This window comes from Camelus bactrianus, chromosome 16, assembly GCF_048773025.1.
Source record: "Camelus bactrianus isolate YW-2024 breed Bactrian camel chromosome 16, ASM4877302v1, whole genome shotgun sequence".
Taxonomy (NCBI): domain Eukaryota; kingdom Metazoa; phylum Chordata; class Mammalia; order Artiodactyla; family Camelidae; genus Camelus; species Camelus bactrianus.
Window position 1 is genome coordinate 14,894,390 of NC_133554.1, and position 21,088 is coordinate 14,915,477.

The following is a 21,088-nucleotide window of genomic DNA, read 5'->3' on the forward strand; positions in this document are numbered from 1 at the left end:
GGGACTGAAATAATGGAACTCAAATTTCTCTCATGCCTTTGAAAACAATTCATTATAAGCTGCTGAAGTTAAAAAGACACTGCAAGTTAATTTACCTGGGAAGAACATACCAGTTCCCTGGTATATTTCAATCTACACTTCTGTTCCCAACGCCATCTGGACACTGGCAAATGAAAATGTCCTTACACTGCGAAGGATTTTCGTGAAGTCAGTGAGCAAAACCTACAGACTCTCAAGGCAAGTCTTCCCCTCTAATCAATTCAGGCAAAAAGGACAGAAAAGGCTTCCTTCCAAGATGAAAGCCACATGCTAGAGAGGGGGTTGCCTTTCAAATATTTTCTAACAACCAATCACTATAGTGAACCTGGAGACAATTTTTAGATGAGACTGAGGTGGTGCATTACATAAATTGGAAATTGCGAAGTAAGAGTCATGGCTCACATTTATACAGGGCTCACTCTATACCAGGCAGGATTCAAACTGTTTCACATCAGCCAGGTACTTTAATCCTCTCAACAACCTGATCAGGCAAGTACTTTCATCGTTCCCATTTTACAGATGAGGAAAGTAAGGCAGATGCCCAGGGTCAAATACCAATATATGACAGAGACCCAGGTAGTCTGGCTCCAAAATCTAAGGAAGAATGAAATGGAATGACAAAGGTGTTGTCCAAGGGACTTCCTAAAAGAAAGAAGCCCAACAGAATTAGACTAACACTGATGTGTTCATAAGATCTGAGGATATACAAAGCACTTTTACATCCCTTAACTGATTAATCTCCAAAACAACGAGGAGGAATCTGAGGTCCAGAGCTGTTCCAGTGACTTACCCGGTTTCATATAGCTTGTTAAGTCAAGGTCAGAACTTAAGCCTACAGCTTCTGACTCCAGGTCCCAAGATTTTTCTAGAGCGTGTTCACTTGGAAAATCTGTCTCTTTGAAGAAGAAGGATGGATCAAGCTGTCAGAACTGATGAAAGTCTCTTAGGCGATTCACCTCCCTCTGCTCTGATTCCATATTTACTTAGCAACTGCCTAAATTTAATTCTCTCGCTCAAGTGGGTTTACCTTCAAGGAAGATAGCACACAGTCCAAGCTTTCAGGATTATCTGTTCCAGGGTAAATTAATGAGTTAGAATTCTAGTTTACCAATTAGCTTCCTGGGAGTTGTGTTAGACTGAATCACATCACCAGAGCTTGGTCACTCTTGAGTGAATGGATAAAATTAAAATTGTAAACCCACAATGTTTGAGGCTGACTGAGGACCAACAAGAGAATATTTTCTACAACTGAGCCTGAAAACAGCCTTCCCTGCTGACTCCTGAATGAGTGAGTCTCATTTCACAACCTGGGGTGGGGGGTGGTAATTAAAAAGCAAAGAAGCCCTTTAATATTCCTTCTTTCTTTGGCACCTGGACTTCATTGCAAAGAACGAGCAGAGAACCCAGAAGAATGCTTTGGAGAGTTTGCAGAAAGAGAAATACTTAACTAATTGCAATCTCTAGGAATCTCATGCAGTGGATCGCAGTCTGAGTAGAGTGGCGGATCTCAAGACCAAAACATACATATGACTTTATCCAGTTTTAATTTCATAGACCATTGGAATTTGAAGGCATCCCAAGGTCAACCACTCAGCATATGGATGCATATGGTTCTTGTCCACATTTCTACCAAACCTCTGCTTAAATACTTGCAGGGATAGGGAACTCCCTACCTCCTCAGGAAGCCCGTTCTACTGCCAGCCGCTCTGACAGTACAAAAACTCCTTCCGTGAGCTGAACTCTGTCTCCTGAGAGCTCCCGGAATCCTCATCCTTACATCCTTTGGTGCCAAACAACACTTCAAGTTATAGCTTTACATCTGCTGTCTTGGCCACAGCAAGGTTTCCTTCTACAAGCTAAACTTCGCCCACTTTAGTAGATGAACGAGATTCAAGTCCCAGTTCTGGCCCTGTCTCTGCTGTATGCTGTTGGATACATTCACCTTCCTGGTGTCAGGTTCCTCCTCTGCCAGGTGGGATATAATACGCGCCCTACAAAGAGCAAAGTGCCTGGTCTGCGACAGGCCCTCGAGAAGTGGCAGCACCCTTCCTTCCACCAACTCCTTCAAATTTCCTGTATGCGGCATGGTTTTACCCACACCGAGCTGACCGCTGCCTTCGTAGCCCGGTTTTGCATTTCATACTCGGTGTTCCCTAAACATTTTCAACACTTTCCTCTCTTGGAAGTGCTAATCAAAGCACAAGGCCTTATTTAAACAATCGGGCTTCAGGTTGTACATACAAACTAAAGCAGGGTGATTAATGTGCTCTTCCCCATCGTGGCAGCTGTCCAGTATTATCAGCCTTTCCTCCCATGGGGGTATTAGCATACATCTACATTTAACCTCTGTGTTCATATACCCCCGGGGACTGGGTTTAGGAGTAGAGTTATCTGAAACAGTTATGAAGGAAGAGACATTATTACTTAAAAGGATCATAATGGGGGGCTCGAGGAAATTACAGCCAAAGAGCTCTTGTGAAAGAGACTTGAGTATGTATGTCGGGAAGATCTGAGCATTAGATGCTTGCCAGAGTGCAAAAGCTGGGCACTGGTCTCAGTACTCCCTCTAGAAACGGAACACAAAGGGTCAGAATCAATAACCAGCCTAGCCACTCCCATCCCTGCCAGGCGAGGCCAGCTCATCTGTCTCCAACTAGCATGACGTCCTTGGGCAGATCCCCTGATCCTCTGAACTGGGAGTTGCATCGTCTATGAAATGAGGGGGCTGAGTAAGGTTTCTTGCAAGGGTGAATATCCTGAGTCCATATTCTCAAGAGAGTAGACGCCTCGCACATTAAACCAACGTTTCTGAGTAAGAGTTAGACCTCTTCCCTTGTGCTTTTAAACTTCCTGTTGATCTGCATAGAAGGTCTTTCCTGCTCATCAGCTGACCTATTTTATCTAATTCCTCACTAAGACGTTCGTCCTCAAGACAGAGACTTAAATCCCCTTCACCTATTCTGGTGCTCAACCTTCTTCCCTGGCCAACAGAACAGCCTGAGGCACACTGTGAAATATCAGGTACTTGGAAAATCATCTCCCAGGGGAAAGGTTTTATCCCACACTAACACAGTCCATGATATTAAAAAAAAAAAAAAGGAGAGAAGGCGAGATGTCCAGGAATATACATACGGCTCAGAATCTTGTGATATGGTCATAAGAAGGAAGGCTGTGCCTTCATAATTATAAATCAACAAATATTTAACGAGAAGCTGTGTCCCAGACCTCGCTCAGCACCAAGAATGCAGCGAGCCAGCTCTGCCCTCAGGATGCTTACACTCCAGCAAGGGGCTCTCCTTGGAGAGGAAGAGGGTGAAGAAAACCGTGAAGGCTTCAAATATGAGTCTATCTATGTGCTCATCTCTTTTCTGGGGGAGGAAGTAACTCAATGAGAAGTCAGCAGTGGTCCCTAGATATTTGCTACATAATAAGAGAAACAACAATATCTTGTATCTTCCATAGTTTGCTACTACACTCAGGGTACTATCTTAAGTACTATCTGAGTTTTATAAGACAGCTGACGGGCATAGAGCCAAGTCTAGAAGCCAAATCCCAAGAAGCCTCTGTCTCTCTTTTGGGCACCTACTGTGTTTGGAAGTGTGGGTGAGCACTGACCATTGTGCACACATCCAAACACAGGGCAGTCTTATCATTCCCCTATCCACTGATTTTTCCTTATTGATGGGGGTGGAGAGGGTGTGGGATCCTTAACAGCACTGGACAGCAAATTTGAAAGCAGAACTTGTTAGTTTTTAAACAAGGACCAGCCAGTTGGATCACAGAGTGGGTGTTTCCAGGCAAATTCCAGCACTTTTAAGTTGCTCCATGAACTGAGCCCAGCCAAGACTGGCAAGCCGGCCTTTCTTTCTTTCTTTTTTTTCTTTTTTTGCAATCAGCTCTTTGATTAGGTCTAGAGAGGGACTCAATTAGCATCATGAAAACACAGAGCAGATTTCAGAAAGGAAAGGTCAGCTGCAAGCCCTAGCGTTTGCTATCAGCCATCTGCCGGGCAGGAAGTGCTACTCAGATCTATTTTTAATCATCTTCCCTAGGCAAGGGCTCCTGGGAGAATGCAGAGGCCAGGCTTATTCCAAGAGAAACATTTAATTGCTACCTTTCTGTACACATTTTTAAACAGTCTCTGGATAGTCTGGATATCATTTTAAATATATTCTGGATACCAACTTACACACAGAAGCCCAGTTCTAGGGTTCTGTAACTCCGGCACCTACCTACAAGGTTATCTTTGGAAGCCATGGCTGGAGACCTCTTCTTGGGAAAATTACCTGAGACTGTTTGTAATACGGACTAACTCCACCTAACATCATGATCCCCAAAGCCAGGTTCCAGATATTAGCTTTGGTTGCAAACATGGGGGAAGGAAGCAGTGAGACTGTGAGACTGGTAAAGCTAACTGCAGACTTCCTGGTCACTCTCATTTCTAAGTGCATCTATCACTTAATGAGAAAGTGATAGAAATTAAAACCAGTTCATCCTGCAGTAACTCATTTGTTACTCAAGATACAGATTGGCTAAAGAAAGGAGAAAGGTTTCATCTCGACTTGCAGGGACCCAGCCTGTGCTGCGGCTGGTCCATCCAGGCGCAGGAACATTTTGTTCACCGGCTTCTTCCCCCTCCCGACTTGCAGCAGCACTCGTGTCTCAATTTCTTCCAGCCCAAGGAATGAAACATCTCTGCAAGGTCTGGACAGGGAGTTTGGCACGGCCGTGGCAGATTATGCAAAAAAGATCCTGGCCCAGGAACCCTTGCATTCTCCCAGCCCACACATTCAACACAGAGTTTCCTTGTCTCTTGACACTTAAACTTGCAGCCTCCAATTTCCACCCTAAGGTAAAGCCTAAGCATATGTACAATTGTGCCTCAGCCAAGTCAAGTTCCATTTGCCAGTAAAGGACTGGGGCCAGGCAGCTAGCCACCACCCACAGGCCTCGTCCCATTACACACAAAACTGGGGATCTGCAGGACCCACTGTGCCCCATGACAAAGGGACAAAGGCATGGGCTCTGGGTTCTATCCACCTCTCCACCCTCCCACTTCCCTCCTCTTAGGAGCTTATCTGTCATTGAGCAGCCATGGGAAAGCTAAGCTGAAAGGGCACCTTGGCCGCAGGATCTTTGCCTGAGGATGTGAAATAAGAGACTGGGTATTTGGGGCAACTTAACACCAGCAGGAGCCCAGCCAGAGGGCTAGGGAGGAAGGACTGAATAGGCAGACATGGGCTTCACAGATCTTACTCCCCTGGGCTAGGAGGGTGGGGTGGGGGAGCAGGGCTGGAATCCCTTCCCTCCAGTGGCATGGAACTCTGCTCTAGTGAGCTGTGACACACATGCCCCGGGGTGGGGTGGGGGGTACTGCACAGGGTCATTCCCCCTGACCCAGCTGGACCACAAGTTAGGGCTTCTGAGCCCTGCTGACTCTTCTTTCTCTTTCAGGAGCAAAGGGAGTTAATCAGTAAACAGCTTGAGAAAGAATAAGTCTTCTGCCCCTGCTGAGTGTCACCTGTGCTCTTCCTCCGCTCCTCCCCCGGCCTGCCATGGCTGTATGTGTCAGGAAATCCACTAACCAACAAACGAAACACCCAATGAAAATTTGGGGTGCCATATTTAATCCAAGTACAAAACCCCAGGTACAGGAAGTTACCTGGTGATTTCAGAGCCAGGCAGACAGCCTGTGAAGGACCAAGAGAGGGGGCCGGCCCAGGTTCCTCTGCTAATCCAGACCGAAAAATAGGCCATGTGGCAGAGCACCTAGGGGCACGGCTTGGGGAGGAGGCGGGGGTCACAACTGAATTCCAATTCTGGTTCTACCATTTCCTTGGCTGGTTCCCCTTGGTCCACTCAATTTGACTAAGCCTCACTTTCTTCATCTGAAACGGGAACAACAGTGCATCTTGCTCTGGGTTGGCACAAAAGATACGAGTCACATAAAAAGTGCCGAGTAAAGTGCCTGACCACACTTTGGACCTTCGGGAGTGGAAAGGGCTGGGTGGTAGATAGCGGATGGTAGGGACAGCATGTACAGCTATTTTCCAAGCACTGAGGACACGTGTCCTAGAGCAGTGGCTCTCAAATATTAGTATTAGATGCATTAGAATCTCAGAGGGGAGAGGAAGGGTACTTGTTAAAAATACAGATCCCTAGTAGGCCTGGGACTAGGGTGAGGCCAGCCAAAAAGCTAGAACACAAGATTTAAGGAGGCACCCGCTCTGAGGTGCCGCCTCTGCACTTGTTCGACCAAGAGTGAGCGCCTCCTTAAATCTGGTGTTAGGTGACTTGTCTCCCTCCTTTAGTCAGGGCTCTGATTCCCAGTCACATTCAGATCAACAGAATAGGAATCTCTGGAGGTGGGACCTGGAGACCGGCCTTTATCCCAGCTTATTCTGACGTACTGTCAGATTTGGGAATCACTGCTCAAGAACCCCCACATTCTAATGCCATTTTCAGTTACTCTCAGGCCCTAAAATCCATGAAGACTGCAGAAGCCACTTATTTTGCCCCTTCACTTTTCCCCGTCCTAAACCTCAAAACTACAGCAGAGCCATCTGAGTCCGGCAACTCAGTTCTCCTTTCAAAGTAACAGAAAAACTCAGACATGTGGGGTTGCAGCTGCCAGCTTACGATGACTCAGTGAGCCTTAAGAAGCCAGGAAGGTCACCTGAGGGAGTCTCTCACTCAGCAAACCAGGGAACCCAGGTCCTGAGGTACTCTGAAAGGCCCTCTTCTCAGAGTTATGGGTGTTTGGTGTTTGACAATGATTTATCTGTTTAGCTGAAAGCATCACCAGGAAAGGACGGAGCCTGGTTATTAATTACAGCTACTGGCTTAATTGTCGGTGCTTATTAACTTTACACAATATCAACATTCCTATACATACAAAGCTTGTGGATATATGGTTCGTAGAAGCTAGAGAGAAGTTGAGTCCAATCTGAATCGAACGTTATTACTCCCTTGCTTACAGCGTACGGAATTGAGTCTAAACTCCTTAGCTGAGCTTCTGGGCCGGACATGATCCACCCCTGCTCAGTTCCTGCTTCCCCCTCACACGGCCTCTCCACCTCCTACCTGGGGGCCCGTAGGCTGGATCTCCTCTCGAATGTTTCTCTGCCTCTGCTCAGAATGGCTTCCCCTTTCCTGTTCACTTAGTAAATACACATCCTCTTTGCCCCCAGAGCATCCTGAACAATTGCCTACTCGAAGCTTGTTTTTCACTAATAATAGTTCACCTGCTTGTCTTCCCCACTAGACCACAAGCTACTTAAGACAAACATTTTGTTGTGTCCATTTCTGCATCCCCGCTGCTCCTACAGTAGTACTCAGTGCGTGCTGACTGGTCAGAGAGGGTACGTGCCTGATCCAGTGCCACACTCAACAGTTAACGGCAGAGCCAGGCCTAGAGCAAAGGTGGCTTGACTCTTCGTTTAGGGCTTTTAAAGTGGTGCCACTGGCTCACCATCCACGGGACCCCACAATGTTTTCCCATTCAAGTGATGAGATTGTATGAAACTATGTGCACTGCCTCGCTGGACCACCTTGCCACTGTTAGTGGGAAGCTGCGGGTGCCGGGTGGCTCAGGCTGAAGTTTGGCCTGTGCAGTGGAAATCTTTCTGTCAACCAGACCTTGGCACTGAGCACAGTCCATCAACTCCTACACTCTCCCTACCCAGTGAAGCCCCAGGTTGATTTGGGACTCCCGAAATCACATAAACAAACCCATTTCTCCAACACCTATTTCACAACAGTCATTCCAATCATCTAGCAAGGAGTCGGCAAACAGCACACTAGGGCCAAACCGGGCCTCTCACCTGCTTTGTAAATAAAGTGTTACTGAAACACAGCCACACTCATTTGCTTATGTCTTCTCTGCGGCTGCAGAGTTGAAACCACATCACCAGCAAAGCCAAAAATATTAACTATCTGGCCTTGACAGAAGAAGTTTTGCTGACCACTGATACGGCGAAGGAATAAGGAATAAAGTCTCCAAACAGCCCCTCCCTTCTACCAAGAGACTGGCTGCCCCTACTCTGGAAGCTCGTGGACCAACTGGCTTTTGCATGATGTCATTTCTTTTTTTAGCAATGGTTACAGGCCTGGGATCCAGGAGGAGATTTTGCCTCAGAGACACCCAGGGGCCTGAAACACCTAAGCACGTGGCCCGGCATATAATGATGCTCAAGACATGTTTATCAAATAAACCAACCACAGGAAGTCAGCCAGTCTGTGCCCTGAACCGAGGTCTATCCTCCCTCCTGTCAGCTTCAAGGTGACCAGTCACACAGGTGCCTAGCAGTAGCCTGGTGACCTAGATTTGTCAGGCCTTATCTTATCGGCTTTCCTTCCTCCTGTACTTACCCAGCACCTGCCCCCACAGTGCCCAGGGCAGACGGGCCTGTTGTTTTTACAGAGAAGGAGACAGACTGGGAGGAGCTCTCCTCCCCCACAGATAGACTTTGCCTTTTTTTTTTCCTCTCCCACTAAAGGGAGGATCGAGAAATATGGAGACTTGGAGCTTAAAGGAGCTGCAGGAAGTCTGGTTTTTCTCGCTTCCTCTGTCCTTGGGTTTCCTACGTGAATCAGTCTGGAGTGAGCCTGAAAGGACTCCTCAGAGCCCTACCTGTCATTTGGAACATCCGGCATGTGAAGGGGAGGGGCCAGCTGTGGGTAAAGTCAGCAGAGCAGTCACCAGTGGTGAGAGGCCTGGTGCTAAGAACAGACATTCCTCCCAAGACACATCAGAGCACAGCAAGTCTGATTCACTGACCGCCTCGAGCTTTAAGAGCCCAGCTGGCAGTTTTACAGCTTGGGCTGACACCGTCGAGGAGGACAGGGGCAGTGCGAGGGTAAAGCTGTACACATCTGGGCATCTCATGAAAATCAGGCAGATTGGACAGACAGCAATATGGAACTGTCGGCTTCTCAGCCGCTCCAGACAATCTTGGGTACCAGGCTCAGGATGGAGCTCCCCACTTATACTGCCACGAGCTGCTTCTTCAGACGGTGGGCTTTCCAGTAACCAAGGATTCTGGGTACAAGCTGGGTGAAAGCAAGGCACACACCTCCACTGTATCCCTGATATCTAACATGCAAGAGGAGCTCACTGAATGCAGAATGGAGAGGGCTGAGTGCATGCAGGAGTTCTCACTCCAGGATCTTTTGTTTTGGCAAGAAATGCTTTTCCGGCCCCTCATTTATCTGTTAGAGGGTTGACACTTCAGTGAGTGCTCTTGGTGGGACCAGTCCTCACAAGGAGGAAAAGGAGTTTCCTGGGCCCCCCCAAATAGATAATTTTCCTCTTGACAATCTTAAGTTGCCCCTTCAAAGACCCAAAGATGTTAGGGCCGGGGGTGGGGGGGAGGGGAGAGCCAGTGCCACCTGCCCGGCCTCTTGACATCCCTGTGGTCTGGACAGGAGGGAGTTTATAGACTGATTAGATGTTGTTGTTTTTAGCAGCGGCTGGCAGAGCTGTCTCCTCCTCTCTTCCTCTCCTGCCTCCCCTCCTTCCTCCTCCCCTGAGTCACTGTCCAGCCACTAGCAATAGGCAAGGGGCGGGGTGGTGCGGAGGGAAGCAGAGAACGAAAGTTCTCCTTGGCTTGGCAGCCCTGACCCCAGAAACAATACTCTGGGTCACCAGGTCAAACCCTCCCTTCAGGAGCTGCCTGAGTGCTTTAAAACAAAAGTGCTGGAGATTCTTTTCTAGTTTTGGTTTTTCAAAGGTAAGGAAAATGGCTTCTAGCAGAAGAACCTCACTCCACCCCCACGGTGAAGCATCACAGAGTGAACCAAACTGACAAGCAATTCTCCTCTGCTGCTCCAACGCTCAGACCCAGAATTCTCTTCCAGCTGCCACAGTAGTTTGAGGTCTCTGTAACCGGTTGATGTTTTGTTCAGAGGCAAAATAACCACCTGGCAGACTAGAGGGGAAGGGGGCAGGGCCAGATTTTTCCACTTAAATTCTAGAGAGGTCTCCCAGCTGCTTGCAGATAAGCCCCCCACCCCCCACGAGCAGAGTGGAAGCTGCTGAGCAGAGTGGAAGCTGCCGCTGCTTGTGACTTAATTACCTCCAGACACCTGCTGGGCCCTTTGGAATTACTACAAGGAACAAGAGACTCAGTGATTCTACAGGTCTCAGAAGACCACTGACGACATGGTACACTTAAAGGGCAAGAGCTGAGACCCTCGAGAGAGGAAGGAGCAGATATACCAGGACTGTTATGGGTGCCAGCACCTGGTTACGTCTGAGTGCCACTTTCTGTTTGGTTTTCTTAATGAATCTTCATAGATAACCAACATTTACTGAGCATTTACTATGAATGTCCGGCTCTATGATAAATACTTTATATTGATCAACTCACTTAATTCCCACAAAAAATCTTACAGGTGTCTAATATTAATATTATTCCCATTTTCCCAATGAGGGCACCAAGACAGAGAGAGGCTACTTAACTTGCAAAACTACTAAGCAAAAAAGCCAGGGTTTGAGCCCAGGTAGTCTGACTCAGACGTTAAGACTGCTAACCACTAAGTTACCTCGGATCAGCTTTGGGGATGATACTAGAATGGGAGGACGGGGGAGGTGGCTGGAACTTTTAGTGGCAGTCAAAGCTAATGCCCGAGAAAACAGTCTTGCCCAAGAGCATGCAGTTTGATACCAGCCTTCTCCGAGCTGCCAGCCCTCTCCTCCAGGGCTGCGCCCAGCATTTACAAGCACCTGTTATGTGTACGGCAGTAGGCGGTGGGGCAGGGAGGGGGTGGCAAAGTGCAGAGTCAGAGGGACTCGGTTTCTCTGGGCCTTGGCTTCCTAATTCCCCTAAAATGAGGGGTCGAACTAGAAAAACTCAGAGGCCCCTCCAGCTCTAAAATTTGGATAATCCGTGACTCCAGGTCATTTGGAATTTTATTAGGAAACAAGACAATTATACATAAAAGTGCATGTAACCACAATGACACAGACCATATTATTACAAGACAGTCATTACTAATTGCCAAATGAACCACCAGGCAGTGAGTTCTACAGACGTCCAGTGGAGGGAGAGAAGCCTGCACTCCAGGAAGACATCCTAGGAAATACTTAAGCTGGTCTTCAAGAATGGGTGCAAACTGAAGAGAGAAAAGGGAAGAATTCTCTATGGCAAGAGAAAGGTAAGAGGAAGAAGGGGTAGGATTAACTACCAATGTTACCAAGAGTTCCAGAAAACAGTCGGCGGAGCTACCTAGGTCAGGCTACGGTAAAGAGGGCAGAGACCTAACAAGAGCTGCATCCCACGCAGCGTCATGGTACCCGATGGCCTTAGGCAAGTCACGTGACCTCCACCTTGAAGTGATGCTGTAAGGAGTCCTGGCACACAGTAGGTCTTTAATAAATAGTAATCAACAGCAGCAATGCGAGATTTTTTCATTCTGGGGTTTTCTATGGCACCAACACAACCGCATCTGGAACATTATTCTGCCCTCCACGGTGAGCCTTACTTTCCCACGTACCCCAAAGATCGCAGGCTCTCTGAGAGTAGGAATCATGTTGGCTTCTGCTCCCTGTCCCTAGCACCCAGCTGAGGGCCTGGCATGTTGTTTGAAAACACAAAAAATATTATTGAATTGAACAACCAGTGTATGATGGCAGATTCCAAAAATACAAACAGCCAAAGCAGCAATGGTGCCACCTTCCTTCTTGCTTCTCAGGGAGAACTCTCTGCTGAAGAGGGTTTGGATTTTCACTAGGAACACGAGCTTGCAACCACCAGAGTCCTTGCTGAATGCTGAGACATGAATGCACAATCTTAGGACTGGAACCTTACAGGCACTTGCAAACCACAGAGTTAATTTTCAGGGTACGCCTCATAGCTCAAGTCAACATTTCCTTTCGGTATTTAAAGCAACCACATAGAAAGGACCACATTTGAGCAGATTTTGTGCTCCAGCTGCCTGCAGTCTGCAGCAAAAAACACAGATGATTCACTCGACTTGGTCCCTAGCAGCTCCTTTGATAATAAATCGGTGAGCAATTCTACTTATGCCCAGATCATTAATTTTCACAGACCGTGGGACAGATCCGCCTCCCAACCAAAGAGTGTGACTTCCTGAACTCAATTCCCTTTTACTGTGGCTATAAATGAGAGGGAGGATTTTTTTTTTTAACCTTAGAATGCTTGTATTTCTTTCCCAAGCAGTGGTCAACAAGTATGTACTGAATGATCACCATGTGGCCACAACACCCTCAGACCACTGGGGTGTGTACGCACTAGTCTCTCCACTTCCAGTCTCTTCTTCAGCAGTTTACCTCCTACATCTGACATCTGACAGCAGAGCTCCGGTCATGTCACTGCTTGCTCACAAGTCTTCAGTGGCAGCCAACTGCCAGAAGGACGAAGTCCGAACCTCTATTCTCCCAGCAATCTGACTTTGGCCCACTCTTTCAATCTGTTTTCACACAGCTCCTCAATGATCTCCCCCAAAAGAACAGCTGCCCCACACACACTCCTGGCCCCCACTTCTTTATTCATGCTGCTCTTTTTACTGGCCCCTCACGTCTAGGTTCTTGCTTCAAGGTACATCTCAGTGTCACTTCTACCAAGTCTTCCCAGAACTTCTATTTCTAGACATGGATCTTAAGGGGTGTTTTTTTTTTTTTCTTGGGGTGGGGGTGGTTGAGGGGTTTTTTGGATCAACAATCCTTTGAGGACCTAATGAAAGCTATGGAACCCTCCCTAGAAAAATATACATACACACAGAATTAAACATACAATTTCAGGGATCCCTTGAAGTTAGTCCAAGGACCCCAGATTAAGAATCCCTCATTCTGTCTCTATTTTAGAGTACTGATAGTGATTCACTCAGATCTTCACTGAAAATTTGCCAATCTTTAGGACTTGGACCAGGTGCTATAGACACCAGGATGACATCACGATCATCTCCACGAGTAGTTCATAGGTTAATGGGAGACATTCATCATCACACTGTGATAAATGCTTTAAGATAAACCTAAGGTAAAGTACATAGCCGCAGGGGATTGGTCCCAGGATCCACTTCAGATACCAAAATTCGAGGATGCTCAGATTCCTTATGTGGAACTGTGGATATAGAGGGCCAACTGCACAAACTCCAAGAAGGGATGAGTTTTGGGGGCCTGGTCAAGATGGAGGAGTACGAAGACCCTGAGCCCCGCTCCCACCATGGGCACATCAAAATCACAACTACTTAGAGAGCAACTGTCAGTGAGAATGACCCAAAGACGAGCAGAAAAGATCTTCTACAACTTAAGATATAAAGGAAACAGAACCAGATGAGACTTAGACATTGACCAGAAAACACCTGTACCAGGGCCTTCATAAGAGGCCCCTAGCTGTGAGAACTCACGCCATTCACTCCATGCATGGAGACATGCTACGTGGATGAGCGCCATTTTTCTCCTCTGAAGACCCAGGCTGGAACCTACAATGAAGAGTTTGTACATGGAGGCTTTGTAAGAACCAAGCTGAACACTGGCTCCCTGATAATTGTGACTGCAGACATTCCTGAGCTGGATGTTGTATCTGCAAAGGTTGACTGGCCCCCTGCTCCAGATGGCTAGCTTTCAAATTTAGAAACAAAGAGTATGGTTTCACGGCACAATGTGGACATCCGTTCAACATATACTGTAGAATGACTGTTTACCCACCATAATGGAAACCATCTGAATCATGCTGACATACATATTTTAAATTTGCTATAACATCTCAAGATCTATACATATGTGTGCTTTGGTTTTGATTTTGGTTTGTTAAATTGTTCTCAGGAAAAAAAAAGGAAAAGAAAAGGAAGAGATGGCTTATGAAGCTTTTATCTCCCTAACTAGAGTAAAAGTTCTTCAGGATAAAATCCATGAGGGTAGAGTCATAATATCTAGTACAGTGCCCACACCCCACCATGCCCACAGAGAACATATTTACTATTTGTGCAATGACAGAACGGAACCAATGAAACAAAAGGGCAAGTTACAGGCACAGTCCCCACTGCCATCACCCACATGTACCAGAGGCCTCTGAGCTCCTGTTAAGGTGGTCCCAATGTTGAAAATTATGCTATACAAATTATACCAGCCTAATTTGTGGCTTATCTCACCCTGAACTGATTCAATCTCTGTCCCCATGTGGAGAAGATATCATAAGATGTTATATTATACAAATTCTAAATAATTTCTTTTCACCAAGAAACACTATAATCTAACCACATGCCTCTGTTTGGAGATTTGCTGTACAGACTTGGTTCACCTGTCACCCCTTCCTGGGTGGTCAGCAGACAGCTCATTTGCGCCCCTCCAGAAATAACACTCCATTAGTAGGAGATTAGGGCTTTCAAAGATCAAATAGTTGTGGAAAAGAAGTAATTGCAGGTTGGATATGTGATTTTTCTTTACAAGTTAAACTGAATGTGTTCGTAAACTGGGCTTACTGGCTTATGTTGGAACTCTTCCATAATTTATCACTTATGCTTTTACCGAACCCTCAGAAATGCTCTTTAGGAAACTGACAAAAACACAATAATGTTTTGCTAATATTGCAAAAGAAGCAAAAGCACCCACTATGGTATGGGTTGTGCAACACTGACTATCCTCAACCTTTTGTTTCTTGAAACCTATCAATCACTCTGGTCTTAGGTCCCCACTATTTTAGAAACAAAAACAACCACTTTTAATGAGACAGACAGACATAGGTTTACATGCAATCTGGCTTTTTTCCTAGAATAGAAATACTAATTTTATTGAATTATGGTTTTATAATAGTCATCCATTGGATCCTAAAATTTCTTGGTTAACAAAATTACAATATAACATATATTCTGCAAGTTAGAAAAGCTCACAAAATTATCTTCAAGGACCATCTTATTGGATGTGTTCTTTAGGAGTTATGCTGCTTAACGTTATGCGGTAGTCACTAACACTCCTAATATAATCTGATGCTCACTATAACATTTTCCAGGGCATTTAGAAGAAAAGAAATGAATAGATGTTTTAGAAATTCTGTTTCTGCATTTAATTTTTACATTAAGTTTTCAGGACATAAATAACTGTATTAATATTCTGGAGTGTTAGCTTTATTGCACATTAAAGACAAACTGGTGGGTGGTGGGAATTAGAGAGACAAATCCCTGACAAATTCTCAAGTGGTCCACAGTCTCTAAGTCATTGTGTTCGGGGTACAAGTCTTGCTGGGCATCACTGGTGGAGAACACTCATGCTCAGACGCAGAGTTGGGAGCCTGAGGCAGAGCGGGCCTCTCAGAAGCCACCAGGTCAATACAAGGCTTCAGGCTTCAGAGCAAATCCCTCCCTGCCACTTTTCTCAAAGCAATGCTATAGCTAATATCTAGGCAAGAAGGTAAAACCAAAATGCCACCACTGTAAGCCTAATGGAACCCTGCAGGGAACAAAAATGACCTGCCTCCTAATTAGACTGCAGCCTCAGAAGGAGGCCCAGCTCCTCACACACAGTGAGGCCGAGACGCGGCCTGGCCCCGAGGCTGTGTCACCTCAGGCTGGTCACTGACCTGCCCACTTTACCGCCTCCTATGACACCTTCCCTCTAAGGATCCAGTGCACTTACTGCAACCTGTGTCTTGAAATGAAGCCAAAGTGGGTTCATGGTAGATTAATCCGATTCACCGCTCTTTTTTTTTTTTTTTTGACAATATTGGTTCTTTTTATTGGCAACATGCTTCAACATTTACTGTGTACAATTTACCACTCTTAAATGGCCTACTTGCAGTGCCATCGAAGGGTTAGCAGGAAGGAGGCAAGGAAAGGACTACAGATAGAAAATTTCTATGGAAAAGTTTTGTGAAGATCCAGGTTCCCATAATAGACAGTATCCACTTACATGAGCATTAGATGGTTCTCACTGGGGACAACTAACCACTCCAATTGAAACTATTATTATTTTATAGCCAAAGCATATTTTTATACTGGGCCTTGCACCATTAAGTGAGAAACTGTGAGCAATTCCTCGTGCTAACCCAAAATACCTCTGCGTGCAAACACTTCAGCATTTAGACCACAACACCCCCTAAGAAAGAAGTTGTAGGAGGCCTCAGCACATTCCCTAGATAGTTCTGTCATCGATTCAAACCCCCCCACTCCCCCCAACCCGTCCCACATCCTACAGAGCAAATGCTGTTACCTTTCTGCCAACACACACACACACACACACAAACTCTGCTGCTCTTCTACTGCCTTATCCTTTTAAATCCAACTCCTGTGCCCCAGGTTCTAAAGTGAAACTGTCTTGGCTAAACCAAATTTGCTTAGTGTCAGGCAGTAATGAACCCCTCCATCCTACCTCCTTGCCTTTTTTTTTTTTTTTTTGGACATCAAGGCCAAGAGAAGCAAAGGAAACTATTTTATCTTTGCATAGAGCTTTGTGATTTGCAAACCATCCACACATCTGTGACCTCACCCAGCCTCATAACAACCCAGTGAGGTAAACCTACTCCCCCTACACTCAAGTAAGGTAGGCCTGCCTCCTAGGACTGTTACAGCAAAGGCACAGAGTTTGCGCACTAGAAGGGCAAGGTCTTAACCATCAGACCCAGCCAATGTTACTTTACTCATTTCATCAGTGAGAAAATGAGACTCAGGTTGGACAGCTGATTCCAGGCAACGAGGCCTCAAAGAATCTAGACCACGCTCGGAAGACGGAAAGCCCATACAGGAGTCTTTCCACCACCATATCAATGCAGAACCTAATTGTTTAAAACTTGATAACTACACATTTCCATGTTGGTTTAGCCACACAGATCAGAAGGGAGCCTGAAGTCCTGATTCTGTTCCCAGTTCTCCGCCAGCGACATACCCCACATACCTTTAGTTCTCTGGACCTTTGTGTCGCCTTCTCCATAATAAAGGGAGACTGACTTTAAAAAAAAAAAAAACACCCAAACAATGGAATGTCAAGCTTCCAGACGAAAGGCTCTATTAGAAGTACAAAGTCTTGTTTAATTACACTGCTGCTCCAGTTTGCTGCTTCCCAGCTCCTAACTCCCACTGGGTGGATTCTGAAACCGCATAGGAGATTATGTCAAGAGGGGAGAACAGGAGAAACATTCTCTCCCTGAACTTTCTTAAATGGAAGAGAGAAACAAAACGAAAAGAAAGGCCCATTTTCCAAGGAGGGGGCTGGGGGCCGTGATCTTTCCGTTAAGCGGACCTGCACAAGAATCTATAGATTATTTAATGCCGGGGGTGGCTGTGGAATGAAATAAAGGAATCTTTGTGCAGTGCCAACCACAGTTCCCTCACTTTCCCCACAGTCAGGCATTTAACCCAACTCTCTAAATCATCAAGCTCTAATGCACCCCATCTGTGCACCGGTTGTAGCCAATGAAACTGAAGCCTGTGCTGACTTTGGCCTGGACTTGGGAAGGAGCTTTTCTGCCCCAAATGGGGCAGGAAGGAGACCATGAGGCCAACAAGGCCAACAAGGTCTTTTTGGCTCATCCCTTGTCTTCTCCCAAGGCCCAGGATCCACCCGTCTGTTCATTTGCTCATTTACTGAGCTCTTGCTGTGGGTCAGCTTCTGACCCAGAGATACAAAGCTAGCAGGACAAGGTCCCAGGAGGAAAAGGACGTGTGCGGGCTCTTGGGAGAGAGGAAGGAGGTAAAGGAGAAGGGATGCTCTTGGCTGAGGCACAGAGACCTGAAATACCCATATCTGCATATTCAGGGAATGCTGCTTAGTTGGAACATAAAGCAAGGACCAGCAGGGGCCCTAACTCCAAAAACTAGGCTCTGCCAGATCATGCAAGGCCCCGTGTACCAGGCCAAAGAGATAAGATATCAACTTTGAAGGCCATTACCACCCCCACATATTCACTTCTGCCCATCGACAAAGCCCAGCTCAAATGCCACCTCTTCCAGAAATCTTTCTTCAACACCCTCGAGGTAACTGCCCTTTCTCCTTTGAGAACTCCAGATTTGAGTTCTTGGACAACTTGTATGAGTCTCAACTTCTCCATCCATACAACATCTGACTAACAGCATCTACCTTAAGGCTTCTTGTGACAGTTAAGTGAGGTAACATTTATAAAGGGTTAAGTGGCAGTTTTTAGTACACAGAAGGTGCTTTAGTACAGTTTATTGTGACCTCCATTTCTTATGATACATAGCACTTCTTCCTGATACTAAAAAGATATATGTGTTGGCTTCCACTTTCTCTGGAGATTTCCAGAAATAGGACAGCTCACATTTTCCCTCCAAGCTTGCGGGCCCCCTTCCAAAGCAAAGAGGACTGACTCCTCTCTCCCCTCACTGACACAGCCTTTCCCACATCCAAACTTCCAGACTCAAGGGGTTCCCAACAGATTCAAGAAAAATCCAAGACAAGATGAGTTAGTTGACAGAGAAGGAAGCTGGAGGCTGGCTGAATGTAAATAGCACAGAGGAGAGGAATTAGCAGAAACCTAGAGAAGGGAAAGTGGGCCAGAGGCCAGGACTCTGAGGGCCCCAGGGTTCAAGCTCTGCGGTAACCCTAGACCCTGGAAGAGGCCTCGCAGGAGGAGCTTCACCCGCGGCCCTGATTTGAGAACCCCACTCCCAGCCGTGGTTGTTTCAGCAGCCTTCTCCACTTCCTGTCAAATCAGCCAGCTGGACAGGGCTCTTCTCTAACTTCCTCCCTCTCTGGCTGGGGCTTCCAAGGCAGAGGCAGGGAAAGTAATGCCACCATTTCTAGCAGTTCTTGTAAACAGAATAAAAACACCAATTTTTTTTTTAACTTAGTCTGAGTCTGCGTAAAGGTTTCTTCTTCTTTTTTTTTTTTTTTTTTTTTACTTTAATGGCATGAAGTCCAGATTCTGAAACAGGGTGTTTTTTAAAGGGAAAAGTCCCCCATGGGTTCCTTCTCCTTTTCATGCAGCCAAGTAAAAGCTGTTTCTCCTCCCTTGGAAACTTAGGGCCAGGAGGGAGGCGGTCCCCCTGAGAACGCTCCCGGAAGGCGCTAGTTCTTGGACTGCACAACTGAGGCATTAGGTGTATTTATTTATTTATTATTAACACCCCCACCCCCACTTCAGGAAGCAGTTGCCAAGGCTCCTTAGGGAAATGGGATTCCACTCTTTCTTCTGATTGTGAACAAATGTCATGCCATGTTACCTCATGTAGAAGCCCTAAAGGTCCCCATAAGCCACTGGGTCAGCTCTTCACCAAGCCACTTTTGGTCCTCCCAAAGGCCACCCATTTTAGTAATTTGACTGTCTGGTAACCTCTCTGGGGGCTTGAAGAGAATAACCCCTACTACATGATCCTACCTTTCTTAGAACTCCCTTTCCAGGCAGGCAGCCCCCTACATCGCATTCACCTGCCAACCCAGGCCAAGCAAGCGGAAGGAAAGGCTCCCATCACTCCTCAGCCTGCAAGCTGCCAGCACCCACAGCCTCCAACAGGGATGACATCTAAATTCCAAAGTTACACGTTAAACTAGTACACCCTCCCTCCAACTCAGTTATTTCTCAGCTGAGTGAGACAACCACGCAGGACAAAAGACGGAGTACAAAGGTCCCAGGCTCTCTGGGAGAGCGTGTCAACCTCTGCAAACCCAGGAGCCAGCAGTGCCCTTGCCCCACCCCATGGGTAGGCACGGAAGGCCTGCAGGGAACATGTACCTTGGAAATGAGTTCATCATGATTGGCCAAGTGGGCTCTGCAGTGAATGCAGCTGTAGGTCCGATGGCACGAGGGCAGGTATGCCTGGAAAGTCTTGGATCTTGTCATCTTCACCATTGGCGCTGCTGAACGTGGGCTGAACTCCGGGGTGGCCCACGAGGCACTCCCACAGGATGGGTCGCACGGGAAACACCGGAAGACACAGGTAAAGGCCGTGGTTTGGCAAGGGGTGGGTGTGCGGCAGGCTCCACACACTGGTGATGTCTTCAGAGGAAGGACCCTCAGGCAGAGGTCGAGGGCTGGTTCTCAGCAGCCTGCAGTGCCAAGATAAGGGAATATCATGAGCTGAAGGAGCTGGGCTTCCGGCAAACCAAGCAGAGTCCAACTGCCACCCAAGAGAGAAGGCAGCTTTTACAGGATAAAACGACCCCCTTCTCTGTCCTTACACTGTGCCAAGATGCCCAATGAATACGAAGAAGCCAATGGAGATCTCAGTATTGCTGCTGTTCTAGAGTTGGAGGTTCAGTATCAACTCAGGGCTCTCAGCAGTCACCCTACCAACAACCAGAAAACTGACACGAATACCATTCCCAGGAAGCCCTAGAAAAGGCCAGATATGCCACCTGCAACCCCAAGGAGAGGACTCCTCAGGCGCCCCTTCTCCTGAGTCAAGCAAGACAATAGGCTGAAAAAGCTTACTCTCTAGAGATTCACTACATCAACCGTCACAGGTGGATTTCTCATCCATTTACAGATGCCAGGAGTCCTCCCACCCTTGAAACCACCACCCACAGAGGCAACAAACCCCATCCTACCTTTTGCTTATGAACTAATAAGCATGGGATACAAAGGATCAAGTTCAACCAGCAGGGTCCCTCATGGCTGGCCAGTCTTTTTGGGAGAAGTGACTCTCTTTGCAATATCTTGCCCAGAAGTAGATGCTCAGTATGTGTGTGTGTGTGTATATAATATATATATATACACACACACACACACATATATATACACACACACACACACACACATATATACACACACACACACACACACACATATATATATATATACACACATACATACATATACACACACACACACATATACATATATACAATATACATACTTTTTGGAGGGGAAGGCAAGTAAATGAATGAAATTCATGGTATAATCAGACTCCTGCATCTAAAATTCACAATAATGGTGAATCTTTCCAGAATTTCCCTTCAACCCTCAAACTTTCCATTACTCATCCCACAGTACCAAACATTTCTCCTACCACAGCCTCAGCTCTTTTATTCTAATGAGAAACAAGGACACTGAGAAGTGGGGTGGCTCCCAGGGTACGTCCAAGTAAAGGTCTGAGGGCAAAACTCCAAGGTTTAAGACCCACTCTGCTTCACTGAGGCTCA

General features: G+C 46.6%; 1 protein-coding gene across 7 annotated transcripts in view; it reads right to left on the bottom strand.

The window, feature by feature from the left end:
• The window catches only part of YPEL2 (yippee like 2), a 77,011-nt gene that overhangs the window by 36,956 nt on the left and 18,967 nt on the right, over positions 1-21,088 (bottom strand). For all 7 annotated transcript variants that reach the window (XM_074342708.1, XM_074342707.1, XM_074342706.1 and 4 more), the window contains exon 2: positions 19,680-19,993. In XM_074342708.1, coding sequence (XP_074198809.1) covers positions 19,680-19,796 — 117 coding nt within the window. In that variant the 5' untranslated portion in view covers positions 19,797-19,993. The remainder of the gene's footprint in view (positions 1-19,679; positions 19,994-21,088) is intronic.